The sequence below is a fragment of the Bombus affinis genome, chromosome 4, assembly GCF_024516045.1.
Source record: "Bombus affinis isolate iyBomAffi1 chromosome 4, iyBomAffi1.2, whole genome shotgun sequence".
NCBI classification, from domain to species: Eukaryota; Metazoa; Arthropoda; class Insecta; order Hymenoptera; family Apidae; genus Bombus; species Bombus affinis.
In genome coordinates this window covers 3,005,664-3,026,945 of record NC_066347.1, presented here as the reverse complement: position 1 = coordinate 3,026,945, position 21,282 = coordinate 3,005,664, and the positions used below count along the sequence as shown (strand labels likewise).

The following is a 21,282-nucleotide window of genomic DNA, read 5'->3' as shown; positions in this document are numbered from 1 at the left end:
GAAACGCGCGGAAAGGGAGAAAAGATACAATAAACCTGAAACTAAAAAGGAAAAAGGAAAATAAATAAGCTCGCGTAGTAAGTAAAACTGTGTGTTTTTGCGTTTGGTAGATTCTTCGCCCGTAGACAGCGAAGATCCAGTTCAAATACTTCCCCTGTAAGCTGGGAATATTCATAACTGTACTTGTTTGTACGTGCTCATCCGTAACTATAGTTTATGTTGTATACACTTGGGATTTGTATAAGCATCATCGCCGCTTCGCTCAGCGCAAAAGATATAAATATTTTGTACGAACGATTGGTATTGATCTCGAACTAAAGAAATACTTGTTGCGTTTCGTTTCATTAGCATTTCAAAGATGAATAACGTTCGATAATGATAATTACGTGGAACCATGGAATTATTTCTCTGTTTACCCATTTACGATTTTGCAACTCGTAACGGCCGCGTGACCGATCGATTTGAAATCGATTTTTTAAACGCATTATCTTTATCGTTAAATTCATTTGAACTGATTAAACTAATATTTTCTCAAAATTATTTGTTTATATGCCTCGTTATTGCGCTATCATAATAGTTTCAGGAGTCATTGTATCGCACGTTCAATTTGCATTTCTATGATACACCGCTGAGATTATTCGATCACACTACTTACATACTGGAAAAAATGATTACATATTTTTGTAATGAAAAATGTGCGCATTTCTACATAAAACATTTACGTGAAAGAAAATAAACGTCGCATGATCCTATTCATTTACGTACGTAATGCAGTCCTTTCTTTTCAATAAATATAATTGTAGAGATTTATCACGTTTGTCATGTTCTTTATGTGAAATATGGCGAAATCCTTAGAAATATCCGACTCCCATTAATAATAATAATAATTAAAACTACATTTTCAACATGGAAAATCAAAGGATTCTTTTTATCCCTTCTTGACGAAATAAATATACCACTAACTTCCATTACAACGTTCCTTCAGAAGTTCACAATTTTCTTATTGAAGAATGAAATAAAAATAAAGAAGAACTTTGCAATAGAAAAAGAAGACTATTCAAATTCTGTTTGGAATAAAGAAGATTATTCAAATCCTGTCATTTATATGTAAAGTAGACTAGTTTCTTTAACGATCCAATAAGAAAGGTAGAAAAAGAAAAAAAACAGAGTAGGATCGATATTATTTCTCACCTGAAGATGGTACATGTTCGCGATTTCTTCGAATCTCGCATAATTCTCGCTCAATTTGGGAAGGCGGATATGAACAGAGGCCCTGATGGTTGTCCCCAGGTTGGTCGGGCAAAATGTGAGGAAGCCGAACCGACGGTGCCGCGAGAATCGTATTTCCTTCCCGACTTCGGTAACCGCTTTAACAAGCCTCGAGTACACGGACGACAGATTGCCACCCTTTTCCATCGATATCAGACGCATGTGATCCTCCTCGTTGCACCAGACGAGAAAAGTTTTTGCCTCGTTAAAAAATATTCCTCTTCCTGGAAATAGGATAGCGAGCGGGTAACGAGAAAAGAAAGGTAGGGTTTTGTTTCCTCTTCGTTTAAAGTTTAAAGTTTCAGAAAAGAGACTCAGCCGCTTTAGTTAGCAAATCGTGGATCTTTCTTTCTGAGATTCGATATATATCGTAGGATTTAGAATTTCGTGATGATATCTTCTTTAATATTAATCCTTTCGCTGTGAATTAAAATTACAATATGCCGCGATAACAGCGTCGTAAAATTTGAAAGAAGGTGGTTTCATTTGAGTTCCGTGTACGATTAAAAATTTTAAGAATCGTTACCGTCCAGTGAAATGTAAAAAAAAAAAGAGAAGTTCCAAGTCCATAAATTGAAATTACAATATGCTGCAATAACGATGCCGTAAAATTTGGACAAAGTGATTTTATGTGAGTTTTGTGTATGACTAAAAATTTTAGGAATTATTACCGCCCACTGAAACGTAAAAACAGTGTTCCAACTTTGTAAATTAAAATTACGATATACTGCGATAACAGCGTCGAAAAAGGAAATTTTTTTCTCCTGTATGAGCTTCGTGTGTGATTAAAAATTTTGAGAATGATTACTGCACAATAAAACGTAAAGAAGGGGTTCCAACTCTTTAAATTAAAATTATGATATGTTGCAATAATAGTGAAAATTTGAAGAAATGTAGTTTTATGTGAATTTTGTTTATGGCTAATGGTTATTTATGTATTACTTTATATGTACACCTCGCGCGATAAATTTTATAATATAGTAGACTATACCAGTTGACAGTGTTTCATATCGAATTTCTATTCATCCGACTGAAACACTGGAACGTAAAAACCGAGCTAAACATTCGATACGGAAGAAAATTTCCTTTTCGCCGCGCAATTTCTCGGTTTCCTTACGTTGTTCTTTGTAAACAGGGCCGTATGTGCGTCGCAACCAGAATGGAATATTAATAATTCAATCCGGCGTTGCCTAAGACAAATGGAAACGCAGCATGGTATGTCGTAACCAAACCACATTCGATTATCTTTAAATTGGCACTGGATTTACCCTTTGAGTAGGTATCATGGAAGACAGATATACATGAAAAGAGCAAAAAGAATGTAGATACGAATAAGTAAGGATATTCCTCGAATAGTTTTATAAACGACTGCGCTAGCCATTTGGCTTCCAAAATATATTTTTCCCTATCCAGCATATTTTCAGAAATACTTTCAGAAATACTTTTAAGAATACACGGAAGTCGTACAATTAATTGATAAATATTTAAAAAATAAATAAATACGTAGGATATTTAATTTTCTGGATTATGTTTGATTTCGATAATTATGGAAAAATAGTTTTCTTTTTTTGTTCTACTAGCGTCTATGATTGAGTCAATACCCATCGCGTAGACTATAATAATGTCAAACTGCAATATTATTAGCTCCCTTTCTAAATAACATAACGCGTATAAAATCACGGTTCACGTGATATTGACAGGGATTGAAACGACATTTTGAGTTGCTTATAACGTAACAATGTAAGCATCCCTAAGAAGAAAGTTGGAAGTTGTATTCCTATCCAAATTTAACTTATGACATTTTTCGTATAAATTAATTGATGTATGTTGTCGTTGGTATCGATAGTAGAGTATCGAATTTTATAAAAATAGAACTGACCTTTGCTTTCATGAGCGACAAATCGTTCGTACTTCGAGAAGGTCGGCTTCTTTTCTTAGCCGTTTAACCTGTCGCAACCTTAAGACAATGATGCGATATAACAGATACAGAAATATTATCAACTTCAAAAAGTGATTCAGCTACGATCGAAAGACTGTAAAGGAAAGTAATACAAGTGACAAACTTAGTAATATTTACACCTGCAATTTCTCGACGAGCCCCTCCGCAAAGTTAAATCTTAGTAGAAAAATCTATATATACTGTATATTATGTAATACACCTGTGTAATATATCTGTTACTATCGAATATTCTTGTCTCTTGCTTTCGATTTTTCGTGCAATGAATTACTATAAAGTACATGTAGTTCTAAAAATAAATTGTGATTTCATTTAAACAAGAAAATGATTAATTTTATTTCAAGTAATTTCGTTTCATTTAGAAATGATCATAACCTTAAAATCTCAAAGACATTGCTTAGACAATATTGTCCGTGCAAAAATCAAATTTTGCTTGAAACAGTTCTTCTAATACCGAATATATAACGACCATAATTCGAAAGACAAACACGTCGTAAGATTATAATAGAACCCCCCATGCATGCTTCCTTATCTTACAATTTGAATTATAGAGGAAATATTTCTGCGAATGACGAGTACATGTATAATGAACGTAACTCGGAAGACAATCACATCAAAAGTTCATAATGAATCATCCTGTATACGCTTTCGTATCTTACGATTCAGATTATAGAGCAAATCATTCAAAATATGTGTATATTTCTATATCAATTCAAGGCGTCTATTTATTAGTTTCACATTAAACTTGGACTAAAAATATTCTTGGTACGTAGTAATATCAATGTATGGAAACAAAATGGACGCGATCGTAATACGATTCCTCGAGAAACGTGAGCTGAAAGGGAGAAAAATAATTTGATCGAACGGCAACGAGCGTTCGTAAATAACAAGCAACGGTGGTCAGTCACAAAGGCAATCTGTTATCTAGTGCGGTTCAAAGGAACAAAAGCGACAATTATCTGGACGAGGACAATCGAAAGACGGAAATGAAATGTTCGGTTATATTCGTTTGGAACATCTGAACACAGCGCAGCCTCTGTGATGATAATTTTGCACGCGCATCAAACGAACAATCGTGTTATTTGGAAAATAAACCATGTGATAACGAATTAAATATAAAATAAAATGATATAATTATCTATCGACAATAAGAAGAGTTTTCTTCATTCAAAGAATATACAGTGTTGTGGAAAATTCCCTCGCAATATTTTTTTTTAGGGTGTTACTCGTCTATAGTTTCACCTGGTTCATATATTTATTGAAGATGCTGAAATATATTTATAAATGCTGAAATATATTTATAATGTTACCTTAAATATTAAGAATATGTATATATATGTGAGATTATTTGAAAGAAACAAGAAGAACAAAATTTTAAGATACCTTTAAGATACTGAATACGAAATAACAAAACCTGCTTTATTAAAAAATTATTCGGCTACATCTCCGAAGAAACTTCTTTATACGAGCACGATAATAAAATGAAATCGTATAGAGCAGAGATTTTTAGCCTGCGGTGGTCCTCGGATCTTCATGCGACTACGAAATCCTCGTATATGTATGTCCTTATTGTATTATTCGAAAAAAATATATTTAATATGTGTATTTATCTATTTATAATACTTCTCTTCTTTCCAAAAAGATTGATGATGACCAGTTTAAATTATCAGTGAAGACTTGGGCGGGGGGGAGGGCAACAACAAAAAATTATTCAAAGAAGCTGGAGTATCAATTATTTTGAATCACATAATCAATATTTCTCGAAATAACGAGATATTGCAACTTTAGAATTAGATTCAATATTTCTTAAGAAATCGTATTTACAATTCTTACAAATCTTAAGAAACCAAGTTCCTACTGAGTCAAGTGGTGTTTTTGTAACCATTCGAAGATTTGCCACCTAAAATTATTTCTTCTCAAGATTTAGCGTTTATTCGGAATAAACACACTTAGAGACTCCATCGTATTGCAGAAAACACCTCAGTGTTAAATACTGAAGGACAAAGCTAAAGACTTTTTACTACAATACGTCCTCGCGTTGGCGGTTTATGATAATATAATCAGTAATTGTGTTGACAAAGACCGTGCTAAAATGCAATAAGTTACATTGGTGAGGTATTCACGATAAGAGGAGGAAACCTCTTTGGTTAGCTTTAAAAACTCCCTTCGAATGGCGGCTGATTCTCTCTTGTACATGGTCTGGTCTCTTTAATATACCTTAACCCTTTTGAGCCGTTTAATCTCGGCAGCAAAGAGATTTCCCAAGGCCATCATGATGAAAATCGCTAATGCAAGTTCATTTAATCACGGAACCTTCGTCGGTTCTCTGGTAAGCTACGGGGACTCACAAGAATGCCAATGCCATCGGTTTGTATTTCGATTCAGACCGACGATAATCTTTAACTCTGTGAAGAATTAGGGTGGAAGTGCACAGAAAGCTGTACACTTCGTACCGATTCAGCTTGGTTTTGAATTTCCATGGAACTCTTGGAATTTCAAATCACATCTGCTAATGGCAACAAAGACAATGTTCGTAGGAAACGTTGAGCTTTTAAGATTTTTAATTAAACTCTGAATCGAAATGAGATTTTTCGTCTCAAGTGGATGAGTTGATACAACTTCTAACATTAGATATTCGAAAAGCGTTAGTTTTTCGTTGTCGCGCTGTTGATTCTACCAATTATAAATCGTCTGCATTTCACTTTACTGGAGAATAAATTGTTCATCGTGATAGAGGTGCAAGATCTTGGACACTGCGGAGTTGGCGAATTCAGCAATTTCCCATTCAGTGAACTTAATAATTAGGCCTCCGGACTCGTAAATCTCGCTGGTGCTACAACTCGTGATATGTACAATGATAGTTATGAGTATTATTCCATGTATCAATACAATAATATTGAAAAACCACAAGCCATGATTACTATATATAGAGTTTCCTAAAATGTTAGGGACAAGCTTTAGGGATATGTAGTATTCATTAAAACAAGCAAACAATGTCTTCATGAACACGAGTCGGAAAATCATTCATTTCGGAGTTACGAGATGTTTTTGTTAGTGATACATTACCTCTGCCGCATATTTTGAATATACCCCTGTTCATTTCAACACACACTTCCACATTGTTTTCGCATAGAAACATGCACATGCTCAAAAATCACTGGCATTTCACTTATTTCTTGATAGCAGCTTATTTCTCTTATTTCTATATACTATAATTTTGTAATGTCCTCGCATATAGAGGTCCAAGTGATTTAAGTTGGACAAACGAGATTACCTTCTGGAAAACGTTGCGTTTAAGTATTGTCTTAGAGACTCAAAGTGAAAAACATCTTGTAGGTTCGAAACGAACAGTTACTTGGACTCACGTTTGTTAGGAGTTGAAATCTTTTTGCTTCATTCGGTGTGTAATATAATAGTACTAGATGCTTCTAAATTTTATGGCCAATATTACGTTTTATATATAGGAAACACTACATATAAAACATAGCGAGATACTCACTATCAAAACGGAGAGAAAACTCTCGACCAATTTGGCCGCTCGGAAACCATTGTTCTGTGAAATAGCAACAAATTAGAGATCGAAAAGTAACAGGTGCAAAATCTACGTCGAGGCTTCTACGAAAATATACTAATTTCCATCGTGAATGTACCACAAATTAGTACGTCAAAAGTATACGGATTACATATTCAGAAAACTTTCGTTTCTGCATTTCGAGGCAACAGTTGTCGCTCCATTCTGAATAACTCGAGCCTTTTATCATCCCCTGCGGACCACGTAACTTAATCAAAGCCGAATACTTTTCCGAACTAACTACAAATATACCGAAAAATATAAATAACGATCTTTATCGTAACGCGTTTTTATATCAAATCCAGTAAATAACAATCCCGCCGTTTAACGATATTTTCGTTTTAAATCAGATTTCGCTCTTTTACAATTTATCCCGTGAAACGGCCCGTTTTTACGGTCCTCAGGATGATTGATTGAAAATCCACTGGAAGCATTGAACTGTTTTTATACGGGCAAGAGAGAATCGCGATGAAAATCAACAAACAGCTGGACCGGTCGTGACACTTGTCAAGCCGCCATTTCACTAACCCATCTACCAACGGGTTCCCTCTAATCCCAGAAACTTTCGGTTTAATCTTCGTTTAAACTTGAACCGCCCAATTTCGAGCATTCAGCTTACCGTGGATTAATGTTTTCAAACGAGCTGAAGGAACTTGCGGCGTTGTAATTGAATGTTTTACTCGAACTGCGATGATCCTCGAGCCGGCGAACAAGACGAATCGGAATTTTCTCACGGAAAATCAATTAACCGATTATTGCCTCGAATACGATTATAATCTCAGAATGGAATAATTGTTCTGTAACGTTTTTTAGTCTGATTCAGTACAAAGAATACTAATACTTTGTTATAATGGTATTGATGCTAATGTCATAGTACACAGTATATATTATTAAATTATTTATATACTGTAATTCAATATTAATGTTAAGTTTATTATTAGTATTACGATATTAATTACTTATTATGCCGAAGTGAATGTTAAAAAATTAAAAAATATAAATTCAAATAGAAATGAAAAATATATTTCTCTTTTAATTTTTGCACTTACATCGTTCATTCATTTGTTAAATTACTTGAACGCTATGAACTTTTAGTGTTTACTATCTTCATACATTTAGCAAAAACAAATGGTAAATTGAATTTTCATAAGGATAATAAATGGTAAAATGTGCATAATGATGATCATAATTTAATATATATTCCTGATTAGTCATCGAATTGGTCAAATTTATTTATTCGTATTTTCATATATACTTTCATTTTCCTCGAACATTGTCTAGTTTGCGCTTACCTAGATTTAAGTAGAGAAAAATTTTTAGAACAACGAATGGAAGGTTAATGTATAAGGAGAATGGGGATGCTTAGAAGTAATTTCAAGTTTAAAGCTGACTGGAAGCACGGATTAAGAGAATTGCTTCGCGAACGATTTCAGGTTATTCTGAATTCGCTCACCTCAATTCCTATTAAACAACTTACATTGTATTAGCCTAGTTCATATAAAACCTCATTTCCCCGGTGTTTGATTGCTTAATATCGCCCATTACATTTTCTCTTATTGTCAATTATTACCATCATTATTACCCACATTGAAAAAGAAATTTCCTATAATACACGCGTATTGAATGCAAACAAGATTTTTATTATCGTTATTGTTTTTCACGAATCATCAAAATATCCATCCAATATCCTTCTTTATTATAAACATGGGAAATGTGTTGCAAATATTGTCGATAACGTAAATTTAACATTTTATGATGGTTATGGAAAAATTGAAATAGCGTGGAAATTATTTTGATTAAATACCTCTATATTTCAAAGAAATCGTCCGATTAAAGTTTTATTCGAGAAAATGATATTTTACGAGTATACCCTACTATTTAGAACACTTTTTATATTATGCACTATTTATTGCAGTACATCGAGCCTCCTACTATTTATTTGGTACACCACGAAACGACATACCAAATACACGAGAGCGATATGTTGACCATTGCTAAGAGTTAAAAACATTCTGTACAGCAGTTTAAGAATCTCCATTTCCAAAAGCTATTCGAATATTCTTTCAAACATTTTACAAATTTTTCCAAAGTAACTGTGCATCTTTCGATTAAAATGTCTTCTATATCTTCGATAAATGAGATCACTGTCGAAAGCACGAAATATCAAACAATGTAATCCATCGTAAGCCTCCTTCGTTTAAGTTCTTCCTCGAAATGGAAAAAGAATAGAAAAATTGTCCGGTTACCAAGGTTTCCACGTCACTTAGGAATGATCAGAAAAGTGTTAGATTGAAAATTGATTAGCTTTTGTAGGAGTATCGTGGAGTAGACAAAGTAGCCTGATAAACCCAAACAAATATCCTCACAAAGCACCTTTGCTCCAGCTTACGATCTAATTACCGACACGCTGGAGAGCGCATCTGGCGCGGATCGCGCTTAAATAAAATTAAAAGTTGCGACTCCATCAGGCTCATTAATCTGCGTCCTGTGGAGCCGAAGTATCGTCGAATCGCTTTTCGAGGATGCAGTTGCCACAACAAGATTCGACGAAGGCAGTGACGGAAGATAAATTTCAGACAGGTTTAAAAGCTATGGCGATCGATCTGCTAAAGTTTGAGGAAAGTTAGCGCAGAGGTATAAAAGGGGAACGATCATTACTCACCGCTTGGCCAGAACCTATTGGCGTTGGCTGCCTCTAAAAATCGATCACCCTCCTTGAACAGAAAGTGATCGTCTATCAGTTGTTGTTGCATCTCTTTGTCCATCGTGGCCAGACTGTAATAAATCCCTTTCAGGTTGCCGTCTAACGAGCGTAAGGCTTGCTGTACCTGAAGATGAAAGAAAGAACGAACTGAGAGAAACGAAAGTATAACGGAAGAGATGCGCTGCGTAAATAGATTGAAAAAGCTGATCGCAGTAGTTTTTCGTGGCGATTTATATAGTCAAGTTGTCTCTAGTCGACAACAAAGCGGGTAAAACGCGATTATAAAAAGCAATTATACGCTTTAACGAAACGAGGGGATTTTTCGTACCAGCAGAAATCAATTAGCTACGTGCACATTGTGCGGCTTGATTTAACTTTTCTAGCGCGTTAACCAACCGTGCAACCGTAAAGACATAAACCTTGTTCTTCCGTTTCTCTATCTCTCTGTGTTTTTACCCTTTCTTCCGGGTTATTTTCCTTCTTTCTTCCCACCAGTCCTCTCCCCTTTTTCTTTTTTCTCCTTTTTTCTTTTCTTTTTGATAGATTTTTTCGTTGACGCGTTGACGAATTAAACGAAGTGCACTGTGTTAGCTGAAGGGTTTACTTCGCTCCCTTTTTGTTCCCATTTGGTAAGCAGAATTGGAAGAGAAATGAGTTTAAATAGGGGTCTTGCTTATAGATGTTTATGGTGTACAAGTGGGAAATTCAATTTTACGCGAAAACGAATAAAAGTGTTGCAAATTTCATTACTTTTTTATCGACATTAAGTTACGAATGTAACGCTGGAATAAAATTACAGTACCAAAAATTAAAAACAGAATTTATGTTCTGTCTGTTTTATTCCCCCATATGTAAAAATTCTAGAAGATCTTAATATCCAATTAATAAAACCACGATCTAAACTGCTTTCCTCTTTACATCATTTACCATGAAAAAATGGTGTCCGTATTACAAACACTAAAACTAATCATGCAATTTGCCCACTTTCTCGTTTCATGCGAAATAATATGTGAAATGTCCGTTTGAACACTTCGGGTTGTTCATCTGCATTGTATCAGGAAGTATATTATTTGTCTCCCGTGTAGCTCCCATAAAACTGAATGGGAATCTACATTCCTTCGTTTCCCGTACTTTTTGTTTGAAACGTTGGAAATTCTACTTCATTCTCTTTGGCACAATGAATATGCACAATATTCGTGCAATTTTCATTCTAGTAATAAATTCGAGTACGATATTAATATAGTTTTTGAACAAAATGCTACTAACAGTACTATTCTTTGTTGATTTTCTACATTTTTTAAATCCCGCGTATGAGCTATATGTTACGTCTTAACTCCGGTCTCTCTTTCGATTTCCAAAAACTTAAAAACATTGTGCGTATTAGTCGTCTACACTTTATCTCCTGTTCCATGAATTTATGCTTTTGAAAAAGCTCGAAATTCCTTTTTACCGCTACCATGCAAAACGAAAATCCAAAGACTTAATGATTTTCCTTTCAGCGACTGTTCCACGATTAAAAACCAAGTTCATATTACAAATCTCCGTTCATATTACAAAATGTAAGTAATTTAATAGGCTTGATTTATGGGTAGTTTTACGATGCGTGAATGCATAGAATATACCGTGTAAAATTATACAAAATATCCAAAGTACAGCTTTATGATATTTAATAGGTGAAACGGATGTCTATTTAGATCCTATTTTTATTCTTATGTTCACGAAAATGTAAAATTGCAGAAACATTCACAATTACAAACAAGAATGTATAGAATATACATACCACGAAAAACTATATAAAATATCCAAAGTATTTGTTATAATATACAAAGTGTCTCAGCTAAATGAGACCACCTAAATATCTGCCTTATTTACGATTGTATGAAAAAAGTTCTCCGGACAAAGTTAAACTATTTCAAGAGATACATGGAAAAAATTTTTCTCGAGTTTATCTTTTTTAGATTTCGTCGGTATTTTTTTAAACAGAACCCCATGTATCTTTTTACGCTAGTAGATGTGATTTTTTATTCTCTACACAAAAGTATTAAAGTACTTATGTCGGAAAATACATGGTTTAAAACATATTCCGATTTTAATTTCATCAAATGTAGTGTACGGAAGACAAGGAAAACATAAACACTGGAGTATTACTTTGCGTTTTTCCTTGTTTTTCACGCGTTAAATGTTACAGAATCAAGGTTAACATATCTTTTAAACTTCTCAGACGTAAGTACCTTAATACTTTTTAAAACGCGTCAATTAGTAGATACAAAAATATAGAGTTCCATTTAGAAATATACCGATAACATTGAGATTGCGTGAAAAAATGACCTCGAGAAACAGTTTTTTCCTGAAATAGCTTAACTTTGTCCTGAGAAATTTTCTCATTCACAAAACACAAATAAGATAGATATTTAAATGATCTCATTTAGCTGATCACCTTGTCATGTAACAGGTAAAACGAATCTCTATTCAATATATTCCCTATACTGATAACTATTAAACATTATAGCTCCTCATAATTTCTACTTAAATCTCTATTTAAATTAAAGTTTGATTACGCTCATAAAAATATGAAATATAATAAACATCCGCGGTCTGCTAATTATAACAAACTTTTCGATTTGGTGTACCTTTGCCTCCAAATCCAAGTAGTGGGATTTGGTCATAGTAGGATTCAACGGATACCCATTGACCGACCTGGCGCAACGGATTCTCGTCGAAATCACGAATTGTCCCTCGGGATCGAGATCTCCTAGTTGCTCCGGTTCTCCCCAATCCAAATCTGGATGGACGTCGCTCGATGTGAAATTAATATGATACTCCTCGATCACTGAGTCGAACAAAGCAGCGAACACGTCATAAGCGTTCTGATCAGGCGCGTAAACACCAACGCCCGAGTCTGGATTCTTTAAACCCGATTGGATCACGTCCATCAAAGTGGAGCCGGTATTCGTTACGCGTGTCTTAAGCGTATCAAACACCTGCTGCGTTAAGTGTTTCTTCAATAACGACCTGCTATCGATTTGAGCGAACTCCGCATACGCTCGTTCGAGGGCCTTCACGCGCTTGTCGTTCGGGTTCATGAAACCCGGCATCGTCTTCTTCTCACAGGCACACAGCCGTTTGTCGCACATCTTGCGTTAGGGTAGCTACTCTTGGCCCCGGTTGGAGAAGGAAAGTGACGAAGGATTTAGTTCTGAAAATGGTTTTAGGGAATAGGGATAAAGGGCTGGGATTATAGCGTCGGAGCGTAGTTGTAGGTATAATTCGAGTTTTATTGTTGTTGGAAGTTCTAACATGGTAATTTAATGGCGACGGCTTTGCGAAACGGATGATGAAATTTTTGGGATATTTTTGTACCCGGTGCGAGGGGAGATGTTCTATATAAGGAAAGTTAGCAAATAGTATTTCCGTATGATTCAACTCTTTGACGCTCATACGAGAGAAGGAAAACAAGGAAATTGTATTGTAATTAGTAAGATAATGGATATTTAAAAACAGAATAGGAGTGGAATATTGAACGAGAAAGAAAAGAGTTTTATTATCTGATTCCTTTTTAATACATGGTATATATAATGTGACTGTTTTTTTTAAATAAAGAGGATAGAGAGAGAGTTTACGTTTTTAGTCACACCAAAATCAGTAAAAGATTATGCATAGCAGGAAAAAGTTGGAATATCCTACAATCTGAATATTCATTACGGATAACATTGAAAGATTTACGTGCGTGTACTAAATCTAGATATTTACAAGATTCATCAATGAGAGCGAAAACATCTGCAAGATTTCTACGAGATCTCTCTATAAGATCTATAGGATCTAGAAAATATCCAAAATCTAATGAGGATTTATAAAATCTACAATATCCGTAATATCTAATGAAAATGTACGGTAAATTTCTGAAATAGCTATCAATTCCTTCTATTTTTTACAAAGAAAGCTTTTCGCTTCCATTACAATCATTCAGTATCATCAAATTTAAAAAAACTCTTCAAAAGATGAATAAAGATAGATCGCAATCTCTTTTTCACTTTAATCGACACTCATCTACGCAAGTAGACATGGAAATAGACAAAGAATACCAAGTCGCAGTATTATTACATCAACACTCGCACGAACAAGATGTCGTCATACCTATCCGAGCCACGAAAATACAGGATGTGTCAATAAGAAGTATGTACTATCTAAAATAACTTGTTGCCTATTGGTTTTACCCAAAAACGTTTTAAATAAATTATGTTACATTTCAAGCGACTCATCGGATGGACGCAATGTTATTCTTTTATATCTTATATTTTCTGAGATATCAGCCTGATCTTGAGTCCTTAAAACGACAGCGTATATTTTTTCTAATATTAGTTGATCCAGTTGGACATTCTCTATAAGAAGGTTTTAACCTATTTCTGTCCTTTCCATTAGTTTGGCATATAGTTTAACTTCAATTTGTCAAATTTAACGTATGAAAAACAAAGGCAACATGAACACAAGAATGCCGCCTCTCGTTTTTCCTTGTCCCTCATGCGTTGAATTTGACAAATTAAAGTTAAAATATCTGCCAAACTAATGGCTTTTCCGTATAAATACGTTAATACTTTTCTGTAGTGAATATTACCTTACCATCTTGATATCTCAGAAAATCTAAAATACTAGAAAATAACATTGCACCCATCCGATAAATTCCTTCAAATTCAACATAACTCGTCTAAGACGTTATTCGAGAAAATCGTTTATGTAACGAATTATTTTACATAGTATTTCATATCGACTCGCCCTGTGTATTCTAAACTTTCATCGTCTTCTATTTGTCTCGCCCCTTTCTTTCCTATTGATGCTGTATAAACTGTTTCAAAATTCACTAGAAATACCGAAACACCAGAGAAACTCCGAAAAAATCGGATCCCAGACGTCCGATTTCGGTCTTAACCGTCGTTGAACGCTTAGTGAGTACTTACTTCCGACAGAGAGTATCCAGTCTCAACTCGAAATCGTTACAGTCACCGATCCTTCAACCGCTGATTATTCTGTGCTCTAACCTTCGCGCTAGTGGCGGCTTGTCTGGACGTCTCTATCGTTTTCTCTCTTTCTGTTATACCCGATGTTCTCCCTTTTCCCGAGCGCACGGCGTTCACGGAGGATCCCCCGGAGCGTCGAGTTTTAATTACACATATTTTTTGTGCGAGCCGCTCTCGAGGCTCGCGGTATGCGCCAGAAGGGCCCTACACGGCGGCGACGTGAATATTCTGAATTTTGACGGACGCTCGACGCTTCTGGCATTGCCATCTCGACGCCGAGCGACCGCGAAATCTCGTTTCCCGCTCGTCGCAAAAAACCATTGGCCCGCATACCTCTTACCCCTCCCCAACATCCTTCTCCTCGTCAAATGTAAGTTCTTTCGGCAAGTGCGAACATTCCAGCGACCGTAAATCGTTGTGTCGACGCTTATAATTTGCGATTTAGATGTTACATTAGATCGTGGTTTTACGTTAAACGAAGTTGTATTTTAATTCTTTCATCGTGGTACCGTTAGAAGTGCAAAGTGTTATTTTGACAGGTGAAAAAAATCTGCGTATAGAAATTTGTTTAAATATATTGTATAGTTGGTTATGCTGTAAGAAATGTGTGTATATAAATGATTTCATGTTATAGAAAACGTCTACTTATCCTGGATGTGTATGTATGTTAACAAATGACTATGCAATGTATAATGGCATATATGAGTGTAATTCGTATATGAGCTTCGCGTCGTTATAAAATTAAAAAGATTTTAAGGAAATTCTTGATGATAGAGTACCAACGAGAGAACCCCAGTGACTGATACACGTCGATTTTCATGAAGTTTTTTACAAGTGTTCATTAGACCTACCTAAGAAATTAGCCCTAATTCTCTCATGTCCGTTTTTTACTTTAATGGAGAAATCAACCATCATATCCGAGCCGATACTTTTATGTAAGTGCTTATAAATCGTAAACGAAAAAAGATATAAAAAAAATAATTAAAATAAAAGTTATACTGTATCTTGACACCTATAAATCTGTGCGAAAATTTTTTTGAAGAAATCACTTTACGAAAATTATATTAAAAAATGATTTTTTCAAAACTATTAATAAGTTGAGACTTATTATGTTATACCGTATTTTGAGACATAAATCTGTGCGAAAAATGACTTAACGAAATCGTTCTTTTTATGTAATTTTCCTAAGAAAATGATTTCTTCCAAAAAATTTTTGCACAAATTTATTTGTAGAGTCTCTAACTGTAATTCATTAATTATAATCTTTTGTAATTTTTAAAATTAGTAATGCAAAATAGATATTATGTCAAAAATATATTCTTTTCTTTCGCTTTCTATTGAACATGCTGTACGATAACCATGTTTCGAGAAAGAAACAAAAGATATCATAGTTATAAAGAAGCCGCGATTAACAATAATCTTCGTGCCTTCAACATATTTTTAAGGGAATTAGTTAACAACCGTAATTAAGGAGCACACATGAGACGTGTTCGCAGTTTAAATGAAAAAAAAAGAACTATATTGCGTGTGGTTTATTCGCTGCACAGCTGGAGCATGCTATATATTACGAGGTTATCATAAGTAATGTTTGCAACTCCCTTCAGTAATAAAGCAACGTATAGAGACTCGTACATTCGCGTACTTTAAATTACTCCTGCTGCAATGTTCCACTTATTGCAATACACAGAAAGACAAGAATCGAGGTTTTGATCATAAAATCGTAGGTATATTTTATGTTCATGAAGAATTAAACGAAGTGTCTATGTGGATTAAAAATGCTCTTGTTGCAATGTTCCACTTATTATTACAGTACAAAAAGGAGGTTCTAATCATAAAGTCCATAAAATTAAATGAAACACTTATGTAGATTTGGAGAGATTCGTTTTAACACACATATATGAATAACACAAGGAGATAATTTAAATAATCAGTATTATTTAAACACGAAACTTTATCTAATATATCATAGGTATAAATATATATATGTCGGGTTGGCGTTAAGATTAGAGTTAGGATTAAAAGCGTGAAACGAATCCCTATTGGCGCTAGACGTGATCATTATGCAATAGAGGAGATATTTACTAGTGCAAATATGACTATGATGGAATTGGACAAGTAATCGCGATAATTAGATACTCGAGAAGCTAATGACAACGATCCTAGGCTCAATAACGAATCCGCGGTCAACGGGATGACGAACTTTACCCTTCGTTAGCGTCTAAGTTACACTGTACGTTAGAGAAAGGGGCAATTATTACGTATACGAAAGACCGTTCGATTGCTGATGAGATCGCACTAGAGAGTGAGTCTCCGTCGCGGTGACGCTGTCGAAGAAAACTATGATGGGTGTGTCTAAGGGCACGAGATCATCGGATTCGCGGAGAAAAGTCTTCGTTCGAAGGGTGAGGGAAATTGACGTTGCTGTTAATTGGTCAATTTCCATGTTGGTGGTTAGAGAAAGATATTAGCTGTCCTTGGGGAAAGTTGCTAGCGAGAAGCGTCGTTCGTGGAAGGATAGATTTCTCTTATCTTCCCGTAGTTGGGGCACAGGCCATTTGTCTATTTGAGAGACTTTGTGTAATTGAAATTTAATATTCGTAGCGGGTCCTCACCCAGCTAAACATATACTGTGAAGATGCGTTGGCATCTGGCAATCGTCTTACCCGAAGGACAAAGTCTGCGTGTGGCGAGCCACGGGACAGAAATCGTTGAAATGTTTACCGTCGTGCCCCGTCCCAAGTATTTCTTTTAAGGAAAGCTATAGAGTTACTTCATGCCTCTGTTAGATAAAACGTTCATCCCTTTGACCGCGGCTACGTTCGGCGACTGATTGTCGCCTCGAGCCCGAGCTCACTATCATAAATCTCAAATAAATACAGTCGGATCGAATGACAACAGTTTCTTAATACGGCTATGGTGAAATCTAAATTACAATACTAGGGGTCTTCCCAAAGTTCCAAAGGGAAGGTTCCGGTGTTCTTTCATCTCCGACATATATATAGATTTATTTGTGCGTTTAAATTTTATAAATAGGAATTCTCGAAATATTCGGTATTTTCGTAATTCATATGCAAGTTTCATCAGTCAATACTAAATAATCCATGGTTACATTGTGTGTAGAGTAAAAATGAAGAGAGCGAATAAAACTATCTTCCAGGGGCATTTTTGTACAAACGTTTTGATTTACACATCTGTAACACGCGATCGTCCTATTTTCACACAAATTTTCTATGTGGAAGATATTTTTTCAAAATCGGTAGCGAACTTTTATCTAGACCAACAAATCCTCAATTGTTGAAATCGGGATCGGCGATCATGAGAAAAGGAAAATGTCCAAATCTTATTGATTTTTATGTTTCCACACTGACCTCGACAGTCTTTTATTTATGGCCTATCGAATTTTGAATTTCAACCGGTGAGCCGGACTTCCGACATCGCCATTTCGATCACGAACAACCGTGAAACCCTGTTTCCGGTGAGCTAACAGTTTCGTGTGTCGCGAAAATATTGAACACCGTTCATTTGTCAAAACTTTTCTCAGGTACATGTGTCAACCTCGAACGTATATCTGCAATACCATATTTTCATGACTTTGTTCGATATCGTGGATTAATTCCGCATGATTAAAATGAATTAAAATGAATTTAATTTAAGCAAGTATTTATTACATCTCCATCGGTACATATCAACGTTTTCTGATATAATATGTAATATAAGTTTAATAATATTCCAACGGTTCATAAAATATGCAGAAGGAGAAGAACCATAACGCTATTCGGATAGTCGAACCGTTCTCCTGGTTCTGTTGCTCTTGTGTCGCCTTTTCTCGTGCTTTGCCCTTTACTTCCTCTTCTTAAAAATTCCCCTCTCGTAGATGAATTTGATTTTATAACTTACTATTTAGTTTGAAGAGATAATTCAATAAAATTTGACATGAAATTGCTAATTTGACACAACTTTGCCAACCTTCTTTAGAAATCTAAATAGATAACTTCAAGCGTAAATAATTGCGTACATATACATATTTTTGACAAATCCAATGAAACGTTAAACATCCCACACATCTTACATACATCCATTCTACAGCACATTCACAATCAGTTAAATCTAATTTCCTACTACAGTTTTTACATCCAACATGAATCTTTGCTCTATTTACTATTTCCTTTCATTCGGTATATTCCGATCTTGCAATAAGATAGAAAATGGAACAGGACTGGACAAAAGGCAAAATTCAGTGTCGGAACGCAGCTTTGCAAGCAGAGCTTACGGAAATTCCAAGGAGGAAACTTTACAAACTACAATGACAATTATAAAATTTCACAGTGTCTGTGCAGCAGATGTACGTGCAAGCTATTTTTAACGCTATTACAACAAACACAGATCTTTTACGTTTTATCTCCTGCTTGCTATGTGTATCCTTTTATTCAACGTGTTTCGATCTTGCGATAAGATACAAGATGGAACGGGACTAGACAAAAGCTGAAATTCAGTGTCGGAGCGCAGCTCTGCGAGCACGGCTCGCGGAAATTTCGAGGAGGTAACTGTACCGTTGAAATGTTTCTGGTTGAAAAGCGCGCACGAGCGCTACGCCATTCCTCCACCTTTCGAAACATTTTCAATTTACGCCACAATTTACAGAGACGTCTTTTACACGGATGCGGTATATTTCGAGACGCAGCCCGATATCCTGACTCTACCATTCGGACGTCCGGACGACGCCAACAAATAGTCATGAAATTCTATTTCCAACGTCGCGTTGTCGTCAGGTTAATACGACATTTTATAACTGCGAACGCAATTCCGATGAAACTGATTCGAAAGAAAGAGACAAACAGCTCGTCCCATCGTGATCGTCATTCGATTTTTTGATTTCGACTTTTCGACAAGAGTCCCCTTGCACGATAATTGAACATCTCAGAAATCAAGTTGATTAATTGTACGTTGAGTAAATTTTTCATTTTCGTTATCCAGCTCCGCAATTAATATTCAGCGTAGAAGAAACACTTATCACTTACGTTTGTAAGTTTATTTATCTCAAGGTGGTGTAAATGACTGTAAATACCAAAAAGAACTAGGAAATTATTCGTAAAATATCAGTACTTTTCTATATTTTTCAATTTGTGAAGTTAGTCAATGTTGCATCTCAACGACTCATTTCACAATCTAAGGATATTAGTGTAGCTACCGCAAAATACCTATCTATTTTACAGGTTATACATCATAGGTCTTACATTTATGGTGTAAGATCAATTTAAGTTTAAGACAGTTGATTGTATCCAAAAGCTACAATGTACGGATAATAAAATAAATATATTCTATATGTGTGTGTGTGTGCATATTATTTTATATTATTATTTTGTTATATATTATGTGTATATATATGTATAATAATATTAGTGAATCAAGTGACAAGTTGTAGCTACTTGTTATACAAACACTTTACTATTTTATAATTTTTCTTGTATTTTGTAAAGTTCATTTATAGAATTTTCCACGCTTTATGAGCAAACTTATTATGCAAAATATTCGTATTAAAGGCGTTAGTCGGATTATTATTATTGTATTATTATATTACATTTTGTAACCATGATGTAAAAGGTTACTAAGGATTTTGTTTTGCCTTCCATTTTATGTTGAGAAGGGTACTGACATTTCATTTAAAAAAGTAATATCTAACAAACGTCATTGATCAGATCGACATATTTCGACGCGAATTTAATAAAACTTCAAAATACCGTTCAATGTCATTCGATATGGAGAAAGACCGGAACAGTATTCTTACGCCTTCCACTAAACGAGATACTAGTCCGAAGAATTGCCTATTTTCATGCGGAACATTCTGAAACCGCTTAAATCCATTAGAAGGAACAACAAAAAAGAGCAAACACGATCAAACTCATTATTAAATCCAGCGAATTCCCTGGGACCCGGCTAACGATAAAAACCAACGAGACCATCGTTTCTAACTTCTCCTTCATTTTACGGAGGCCGCGATCGAACCGCAAACAGTACGAAGGAAAAATTAAATAAGCGTCTCGCGATTATTGCAAAGGAGCATGAATCTACCACGCTTCCATTGTTCGTGCAAATATCGAAGGCTAAAAGTTGAAAGCGGGTGGAAAATGGCAGAGGGAACAGGTAGAATCTATCGAGTCGTTCGTTTTACCGATGGAAGCCACCGATCGCTGAAAAAAATAATGTCATCACGATAGTATACGGTTGTTGGCATGTACCCGTGACCGAATTATCATTATTGTGAGCGACGTTGTTTGAACATGCCGCATCAATTTGTATCGTCGATGTTTACTACTATCGTTGCTCGCGATCGATCACTGCACATAGATGTATAGATACATACAGGGTGCGTCCGAAAGTTATGTACACGAGATGATTGTCGATAAAAAGGTAAGAAGGAAATTTAGAATAGAGTTTTCTCATAATGATGCTCTGTTCTAGAGAAAATCGAGTTTGGAAATTCGTCGAGTATACTTGAATTTGGCAAATTACCGAGTGGATATGACCCGACAATTAGTAACAATAAACAAATGATAGGAGGTTATTCAATATGCGCAAAAATGAGGAGAAAATGTGCAATTCAATTTTTCCGTTCAATGCTTCATTTTCAAGAAAAATGGAGTTTGAATATGTTTAGTTAGGAATTGGCAGGCCTACGAGAAATTTCGAAATTTATTTTCTTGGAAATAAAGCGTCTTATGAACAAACTTTATTCTATATTTTCGATTTACTTTCATACGTAGATCACCTC

The 21,282-nt window shown here is 35.1% G+C and overlaps 1 protein-coding gene across 1 annotated transcript; it reads right to left on the bottom strand.

Annotated features, from left to right (window-relative positions):
• Positions 1-634: 634 nt before the first annotated feature.
• LOC126915357 (arginine kinase-like) lies at positions 635-14,534 on the bottom strand. Its single transcript, XM_050719959.1, has 5 exons — positions 14,454-14,534; positions 12,132-12,697; positions 9,460-9,625; positions 1,192-1,493; positions 635-658 (listed from the first exon to the last, which is right to left on the bottom strand). Exons 2-5 carry the CDS (start codon positions 12,633-12,635, stop codon positions 635-637), a joined length of 996 nt encoding a protein of 331 aa, XP_050575916.1. The 5' UTR covers positions 12,636-12,697; positions 14,454-14,534.
• Positions 14,535-21,282: the final 6,748 nt, after the last annotated feature.